Below are 9389 nucleotides of genomic sequence, written 5' to 3'. Positions count from 1 at the left end.
AAGTTTAAAAAATTAGCTGGGCATGGTGGCTCATGCCTGTAGTCCCATCTACTCAGGAGGTGGGAGGATCACTTGAGCCCACGAGGTTGAGGCTGCAGTGAGCTGAGATTTCGCCACTATACTCCAGCCTGGGTAAGTGATAGAAAGAGACCCTGCTTCTCAAAATAAAGAATAAAATAAAATAAAATGCACATCCCTCACCTCCCTTCCACCCCGTCACATTTTCACATCTCTGAAATTAGAATAGGTAGTAAAATCCATGACATGTCATGGTTCAATTGGCAGCATTTTTCTTCGTGGTACATAAATTAACGATGCATCTTACAGCAGAAGGCATCTTGGGTTTGATGACCCGTGTTATCACACTGCACTGTAACTGCTTGGTGCCATGGCTAGCTTCCCACTCACTGGGAAAGCTAGTCACTGAGGGCAAGACTGTGTGCTATTTTTCACTGGCACTTTCTGGAAGATGGTAGTTCCACAATAAACATTTTCTGAACATGCATAAATAAAAGCATGCAGCTTAATCAACTTTACTGAAAACACTTTATCATTTTCTATCTAGGCCCTATAGCTTAACTGGTAACATAAAACTTGCAATGAAGCAGAAAATTTCAGAAGAAAAATTTGTCTAAGGGTAGGGGGTTTTCTCTCAGATATTTCTGCACACTTTTTCCCCCTCAACACTTCTGGTTTGTTCTGGGTCTTCAGATCTCCTGAAGACTCTCGATGACTAACGGCAATCAAGATCCATATGGAAGAAGTGTTTGTTTTTAACAGCAGGACTTTAGATCTGTAAAGGGAAGTGAAATAAAATTATTGTATATATTTCCATTTTCTATGGAACAAGTTACAACTCACTCTTACCTTGTTTCACAAAGCAGAAGTGACAAAATGCCAAACAAAAATGCAGTTATTTATTCAACACATATCTGCAGAATTCCCACTATTTGCCTGCATTCTTTTCCATACTGAGAACATCCCAGTAAATACGACAAGGTCCTTTCCCTCTTGGAGCTTACAGTCAAATGATGGTTGAGATACAATGATGTACATACAAATTAAAAACGTAGCATGTCGGAAGTGTTGGCTGTGATGATGATATGCGAATGTAACGTTTTGTTACACTTGTGGGAACCCAAGCTTATCTGATCATAACAACTACTAGGGAGCTCATTAAGGAGGGAGATCTTGGGCCCCTGCTAGCCCCACTGAATCAAGATCTACAGCAGAGAGGCTGGGACAAAACTATTTTAGGAAGTGCTCCAGTAATTCTTGTGATCACAGGACACCGAGGCTGTATCAGAGCTTTTGAACTTTGGCTGCAAGCTAGAATCACATGGAGAGCTGTGAAAATATGTGACACTGGATCCCTTTCCCTTGGATTCTGATTTCGTCCATCTGGGATGAGCCCTGCCTCTGTATTTCAAAGCTCACCAGATGATGCTAGTGGCCAGCCGGGTGAGAACCTAGGGCTATACTGCCTTGGGGATAGTTGGAGGTTAGAATTGGCAACTTGCTGCCCACTCTTGCTCAGAAATCAGGCTCTTCTATGCAGCTGCTTGCCTGAGTCCAAGATGAAATATCTCTCCTACACCCCGGGAAAGACGGGCAGCTAACCCAGGTACTGTGTCTTCTGCGTCTGGCTTTATACCTTTGCCTTGGATGTAGCTCCTCTTTGGATATGCTTCCTGCACAGAGCCAAGTCTGAGAGGTGACCCCTACTGTAACATTTCAGCTGGGCCTGGCCTCAATATCCAGCTGTGATAATTTGATGCAACACTTTCAGTCACCTAGCACAAGCCATTCTCTCTTCGCAGTTTCTTTGGAAAGCCCCCAGTGTATAATTTCCATTATTAACTTCATTTTGAAATCCCATCAAGGCTACCGGCTGCTATGCCAGGAACCCAAAATGCAAACACTCCAACAGCTGCCTTGAAATAAAAGGAAAAAATGTTTCCCTTCTTCAGCTCAAAAACTTCCAAAACCATTACGTCACTACCCCTGGCCTCTAAGGGGAAGTGAGGAGGAAGGCAAGAAGATATAAGTCCCAGGAAACCCTGGCATGAGAAGCACTGTCATTCTCTTTTCCTACGACCAGTATCTGAAGTCCCTACCACTCTAAGACATTATATCCTACTAGGCACAATGGTAATTTTTTCCCCCAGAGGAAGTGGGGTGCTACGGAAAATACTCAAGTTCAGGCCTCAGTTGGAGAAGTGTGACACCTGTAAGCCTCAGTTTCCCCATTTGTCAGCTTTGTTGTGAGGATTGGAGGCGCCATAACTAAGGCAGTAACCATGGCACCTTGCACATAGTGGGTAGCTCTGATTGTTAGTGCATCCTCTCTGCCTTTTGGTATATTTCTCCTAGAGAAATGATTCTGCTGGGATTTTTTTTTTCTGTTGTTGCTCAATGAGCTGGAAAAGGCAGCCCTGCTGATTAGAATGCCGGTTTGCAGGAAACAGAGTGGTAGTGTTGACATTTGCAAAAAGCTTTCCTGCTAAACTTTAAACACTTGGCAGATCTCATCCTGCTGGCATTGCCTGTTGGAGATATTTCTATGGTTATAACGGACACGCCGAGTTCAATCAAACACCCAGGGAAAGGGCAGGATAATTGGTTTCCTTCAGGTTTCCAGCAAAGTTACGTGGACACAAAGTCCATTTTAGCACGGAGGAAACTAATGTGTATTGAGCATTACCTGTCTAGCACATTTGGAGGTGCTCAATAAATGCTGAGAAGCTGAATATACTGTGATGGGATGAATGTACTGCATAGGCCGGAATGGATTATGCATTTTAATTCTGTACTACATGTTTTGCTATGGGTAAATGGTTAATTTCAAATATTGATGTATTTATTTGAGCAAAGGGTGTGTCAGTCCACATGCTAGGTTCGAGAACATACCTGTAAGCAAAAACAGACAAGGTGTCTCTGCCTTCTGAGCCCTCAGCACAGACAGGGTGCTGAATCAGGAATATTCTCCTACTCTGTGTGCTAAGTCCTGTGGTGGGGAAAGCACTGAAGGCGTCGAACCCAGCCTGGACTGAAAGCTAGGAAGGGGAGGTGGAAATAGATGCTGGCTCTGGAGATGCCAGGCAGTGGGAAACTCAAGGAAGGACTGAGCCTCGGAGGAACTGGAAACAGGTTAGCCCAGCCTGTACAGGAAGAGACGAGAGGCAAGGTGCGGAGATCCCCAACTGGCTTTGCAAACTTTACTAGATCTTCTCTTGGACAGGCTAGTGTGCGGCAAGGCAAGGGCTGGTCGTTGCTATTAAAATAATTTCACAGGGGAAAATCTGCTTTTTGGTAAAGTTCCATTTGAAGTTTTTTTGTTTGTTGTTTGTTTTTTAAATTACATTGATGGAGATAGTGAGTCTTATAATTTCAGGGCCTCCAGAGTGCCTCCTGATTAGGTTTTGATGGTGACCTCCTTAGGGCAACGAGGAGTTATTAAAGTATTAACAACAGGGTAGCGAAATGCCCCCTTTCCCTTGGTCTCACCACTTTCCTAGGGACCTCCGTTCGTTCAGTAAGCGCAAACGAGCGGGTGTGGCTGCGGAGATGGAGTCCATCCACTTCCTGGTTTTCTGCTCAGCCTGCGGGAGAAGCAGTGAAAGAGTTGGGGACTTGGCTGCTGCCCGGGCTTGGCCCACCAGTTCAGCCTTGGCTTGGGGTCCAGGGTCCCCCACCCAAGCTCCCGTCGTTGGGGAGGCCCAGGCAGGGCGAGGACAAACGCGGTGATCGTGAAGCTGGACCCTAGAGAGACAGGAGCCTCCTTTTCCGCCCCGAGCGGCCACGACCTCGGTAGGGTTGCAAACCGCATCCGTCCTCTCCGTGCCACCTCCTCCAGTATCTTGTTTGTGCCCTGGACCCGATTCCTCCCTTTGTGCGAAATCTGCAGGGACCTCCCGCGTCTGGGGACTCCCGGGGCGGTGTGCTGTCCCCGCCGGGCGCGCAGCGCAGAGCGCCCCGTGCAGCGACAGCGCTCCCAGCACCCGCGCCCGCTCCGGGCTCCCCACCGCGGCCCTTTTCCTGGGCTGCAGACACTCCAGCCCCGCCCGTTCCGACAGCTGAGCGCACTGCCAGCGGGAAAACGTAGCGGGAAAACGTAGGAATAAGGTCGGGCAGTTCCCAAGGTCCCCCTCCACAGCCCACCTCCGAGCACCCTAGGGGCAATCCGTGCCCAGCGAGCGAAGGCCACAGCGAGGCAGTTCCTCGCCGTTACTTTAAAACAAAGTGTCTCTTTTCTGTGTTGGGATGTGAAGGAAAAACAGGTAAAATAAGATACCAGCGGTCAGGACTCAGCACGTAAAATGCCGCTTCTATTTATCCCGTCTTGCTTGCATCTCCGCTGTCGGCCTGCCTGTCTTTCTCTTTTTATGATTTTCTTTGTTTTATCACACAGGGAGTATGCAAATGCATTTCCATTGTAAGAGGCTGAAACAATGCAGGAGATTACAAAGTAAACTGTGAACACCTTATTGCAACTCCCCTCCCCCACTCCACTTCCCTCCTCCCCGGTAAAACCACTGCCTGCCGTTTGGTATGCAACGTTCACTCCTATTCCATGCATTTACATGTATGTGAAAGTACACATTCGGATATGCACAAATATAAGCTTATTGCATACATGCACATATATACATGTACACATAGCTTGTTCGCAGTTTTATGTCATGGAGACCATACAGTAAGGGTTCTTCAGATTGTCATTTTCATGTACTAATATGTCTTAAGGAGCTGTAAATGACAGAACATACAGGTCTTTTATGCCACAGCTCTATCTCTTTCTGATAGCTGCAAACTCCGAACTGTGGATTTCTCATTTCTCATAGGTTATTTAACCTCCCATTATTGACATTTCTGGTGTTTCTTTTTAAAAACTTTTTATTTTCTTTCTTTCTTTTTTGTTATTACAAACAGGAAGTAATAATTATTGTACTAGTTATTTACTGCTGCCTAACACAATACTCCAAAACTTAGTGGCTTAAAAGTATAATAAATATCTGTAATCGCTCACATTTTTTGCCAGTCAGGAATTTAGAGCTTCTTGGGTGAGTGGTTTCTGGCTCAGTGTTTTGCATGGGATTGCAGTCCAGATGCTGACTGGGGCTTCCGTCAACTGAGGCTTGACTAGGTCTGGAGGATCTATTTACTCTCAGGGCTGGTAAGTGGATGGGCTGTTGGTGGGAGCCCTTAGTTTCTCCCACATGTGGGTCTCTCCACAAGGCTAATTGAGTGTCCTCACAATATGGTGGCTGTTTCCATCGTAGCCAGTCATTCGAGAGAGAAAAGTAGAAGCATAGGGCCTTTTATGACCAGCCTCTGAAGTCACACATTGTCACCTTGGCCACATTCTAGTCATTAGGAGTAAGTCATTAACTGTAGCCCTTTTGTGAAGGAAAGGGTATCAAAGAATTTGTGAACATATTTTAAAACCACTAGTATTAATCTTATACATAATCTCTATGTAGTTGTGTGACTATTTCCTTAGAATATATTTCTAGAACTGGAATTGCTGGGTCAAGTGATATATGCACTCTTAACGTTGATAATTCCTCCTGTTTGTGTTAGAAACTGGTCATTGTCTCCCTAATATCCGTTTTCTCTTTTCTTCCTTTTAGCAACAAATCTCCTGAGTTTCAGGTGGGTATGAGTTGAGAATACATTTTCCACCTCCCTTGCTGCTACATGGGACATATAACTAAGTTATGGCCAATGGGAAGTGCGTATTGTGTACAATTTCTGAATCAGGTCCTTAAAATAAGCTGTTTGCTGTACTTCTGCTTTCCCCATGGAGAAATCTATTCAGAGAACAGATGTGGTGGTGGGAGTCAGCTTCCACCAGGCAATGCAGGTAACACCACTGGGGATGGTGGTACAATGTATATAGAAAGAGCCTGGGTCCCTGCGTAACCTTGTGGAGCTGAGCCAGCCTTCTTCCCAGGACTTTCTACTAGCTTAGACTTTTGTATGAGAAAAAAAAAATAAAGCTTTTATCTTGTTTCATCCACTGTTATTTGTTGATGATTTGCCTCCTAGAAAGCCTCCCCAACAATGTGTGAGTATCCATTTCCCCCATCCTTGCCCACACTAGATATTATCAATCTTCGAAATGTTATCAATCTGATGCCCCCCTCCCAACTTATGACTTTATAATCTCCTTCATGTGCTGCTGTACCAAATGCTAGGGGCAGGGTGAAAGATACTGACATAAAATTCAAGAAAAAAAACCTACCACAATCTGTATTAATAGAAAACACAAAGATATGTTGCTTTCAGAAGTATTCCTACATTCCCCGCAAAAGGCTCTGCAGGGTGCTGTGCCTTCCCTCAAAGGCATTACAGCCTAACTGGGAAGAGGTATCTGGAAATAGACAACTAGCAGTATGGAGCAGAGCAGTCTGGCTGCCCAATTCCGGGTGCTGACCCAGGGAGATTGAGGAGGGAGCTGTGATGGAGGACATTTACCCTCCCAAAGTCAGTGGTTTATGAATTTCGTATACTATTCAGGTGAGAAGCAGGGAGAAGGAAGTGGACTATCTGGGAGAAAACTGTGGCAAATGCTATGGAGTTAGACTGTTCATGTCCCATCCCTGCCACTTCACTCTGTTGGCACATACTTACTGAGTGCCTTCTGCAAGCAAGGTAGTGTTGGTGAGGCTTGCAGAAGGGGCGTCCCATGAGAAACTCCGCTGTATCTGGAGTTTCCTTTCAGAGGGCTGAGACACATGACGACGGGCTGGGCTTCAGTTCCCTCGCCTGGAGAGTGACGAGGACACCAGCACAGAATTCCAGGGCTGCTGGGAAGATGGAATTGAAATAGTACATGTAATGGGTCGCACTCACAGTGCCTGGACGGAACAATTGCTCTTAAAGGTGGGTGTTATAATTAAGAAAAGCCATGAAGGAGAAAGCCCCCAGAGCCCCCAAAGTTTCTTTCTGTGCTTTCACTGGTGACTCCCATAAACTTTGTTCTAATGCCGCCTGATATAGTGTGGATCTTTGTCCCTCCAAATTTCATGTTGGAGTATGATCCCAGGGTTGGAGGCGGGGCCTGGTGGGAAGTGTTAGGTCGGGGAGTGGATCCCTCGTGAATGGCTGGGTGCCCTCCTTGTGGTAATGAGTGTGTTTTTGCTCTATTAGGGTGAGACCTGATTGTTTAAAAGATCCTGCACCTCTTCCTCTCTGTCTTGCTCTCTCTCCTGCCATGTGACCTGCCTGTTCCCCCTTTGCCTTCTGCCATGAGTAAAAGCTTCCTGAGGCCTCACCAGAAGCTGAGCAGTTGCTGGTGCCATGCTTATCCAGCCTGCAGAACCATGAGCTTAATAAACCTCCTTTCTTTATAAATTACCCAGTCTCAGGTATTCCTTTACAGCAATGCAAAATGAACTAATACCACTGCCCCCACAGAAAAACTCCTGCTTTCATAAAAGATATCCATTCTTTCTCAATGAGATGAAAATAATTGATGTAGTCTGACACACTACTTCTGTTGCATTTAACCTTTAGTGGAGAACATGCCATGTGTTTGGCTAAATCATAGGGATGAAAGTCTAATTATGAAATTTCAGGCATCAGCAAACCTAAATCAGGGGCATTTGGGCCAGTTGAGGGTGCTTCACTGACACTGCTGAAATCAACGTTTTTAGGGAGCTGGCCCAGTCTTGTCTCCCCTTCCCTCTCTTCCAGCCCCTTCTGATCTCTTCTGTCTCTGCTCCCCTGCCTCCCCTTTATTTCTCTCCCTTCCCCTCTCTTCCCTCCTCTCCTCTGTTTCCTCTCTGTCCTTCCCTTGCCTAAATGGCTATCTGAGTCCCTGATGATTCAAAGTGATTACATTTCCATAGGCAGGTGTGTGTCTTGTTTAGTCACATTAAAAATAAATCACTTGGCCACGCGCAGCCGATGCATCAATCTGTTACTTTCCTCTGCTTTCCAGGAACAGATTGCTCAAAAACCAAACGACTGTTGGGTGAAATGTGAGTGGGGAAAGGAGTGAGATGAAGGGAACAGAGCCTTTCCAAACTCACCCTTCAGCCTTCCCACCCCATCAGAAGGGAAATCAGTCATGCCCACCATCCTGCCAATAACACAGTAGAGTGGCTGCATTCTTTGGACCAAGGACAGTGAGCTGTGGAAGAAATCTAGTTGGAGAAGAGGCATAGGGGCTTGTGTTTACTCAGCATCTACTATGCATCAGGCCTTGTGCATCTGTTCTCTTCTAAAGGGGAATCAGGATCCTGGTTGAGGGACCCTGGACTATCACCTTTCAGGATCTCAGTTTCTTTAGACTAAAAACATTTATTCCTATTCAAAAAAAAAATTTTTTTTTTGGTAGAGATGGGGTCTTGCTATGCTTCCCAGGCTGGTCTCAAACTCCTGGGCTCAAGTGATCCTCCCACCTTGGCCTCCCAAAATGCTGGATTATAGGCATGAGCCACCGCACTAATTCATAGTCTAATAATTCCTTTTGGCATCAGGGACAAGTCCTGGGGTTATTCAGGCTTAGCTCCACCATTTTGGGTAAATTGCTTATCACCTCTGAGCCTCAGTTTCTTCATCTCTAAAATGGGGATGGGAATCAAGATCAAATGAAATACTGTATTTAAGACATCTTTTTTAAATGGACAGCTAAAGTGAGGTTTAATCTTTACTTCAAAACATGCACATTTTCACATTCTTAGAGATTTTTAATAATTTTTATAGGTTGAGTGGTGTTTTTCCAGGTGGTATAAGTGTGTGTGTGTGTGTGTGTTCTTCTTGCTCTTGATGAAAACAGTCTGAGGAAGAGACAGCTGAGGTTTTTTGTAGTAATCTTGGCACTAATGAAAACCAGACCTTGGCCTCCATAAATGCTATTGGGCATTCAGTCAGGGGGTGGCAAGTATCCCAAGATGTCCCCTAGTGAATCAGACGTCCCCTAGCGAATCACACCGCCCTGGTGTGATCCCCTCCCACACTGAGTCTGAGCTGGTCTGTGACTTGCTTTAACCAATAAAGTGTGTTGAAAGTGACGCTAAGCTGCTTGTGGTCTAAGTTTTAAAAATCCCCAAAGTTTATATTTTTGTGCTTTGGGGATTGTGAAGAAGGAGAGACCTTGAGAATATATACATAGAGAAAGAGAGGGAGGCAGGGAGGCCCAGCTGTCCCAGCTTCACAACTGAGCCAGGCCTCCATCCACCCCCTCAAGGCACCAGCCAAGTGAATGACCTAACCTGAATACTTCAGACCAGGCCAGTCCCCAGTTGGCTGCAGCCTAGCTGCTATCATGTGGAACAGAAGACCCGCCCAGCTGATCCCATGAGAGATGATAGAATGGTTGTCTTAAGCCATTCACTTTTGGAAAGGTATATTACAAAGCAACAGATTATTGAAAAAGCTCT

General features: G+C 45.6%; 1 protein-coding gene across 1 annotated transcript in view; it reads right to left on the bottom strand.

Annotated features, from left to right (window-relative positions):
• Positions 1-509: 509 nt before the first annotated feature.
• The window catches only part of LOC116527704, an 11744-nt gene continuing 2864 nt past the window's right edge, over positions 510-9389 (bottom strand). Inside the window, exons 2-3 of the mRNA XM_032244845.1 lie at positions 3508-4172; positions 510-793 (exon numbers count right to left, since the gene is read on the bottom strand). Coding sequence (XP_032100736.1) covers position 793; positions 3508-4172 — 666 coding nt within the window. The 3' untranslated portion in view covers positions 510-792. The remainder of the gene's footprint in view (positions 794-3507; positions 4173-9389) is intronic.

The sequence above is a fragment of the Sapajus apella genome, unplaced genomic scaffold, assembly GCF_009761245.1.
Source record: "Sapajus apella isolate SASKATOON/1434 unplaced genomic scaffold, GSC_monkey_1.0 scaffold55, whole genome shotgun sequence".
Lineage (NCBI taxonomy): Eukaryota > Metazoa > Chordata > Mammalia > Primates > Cebidae > Sapajus > Sapajus apella.
Note: the sequence above shows the minus strand (reverse complement) of the source record. Positions and strands in the feature narration are given on the sequence as shown.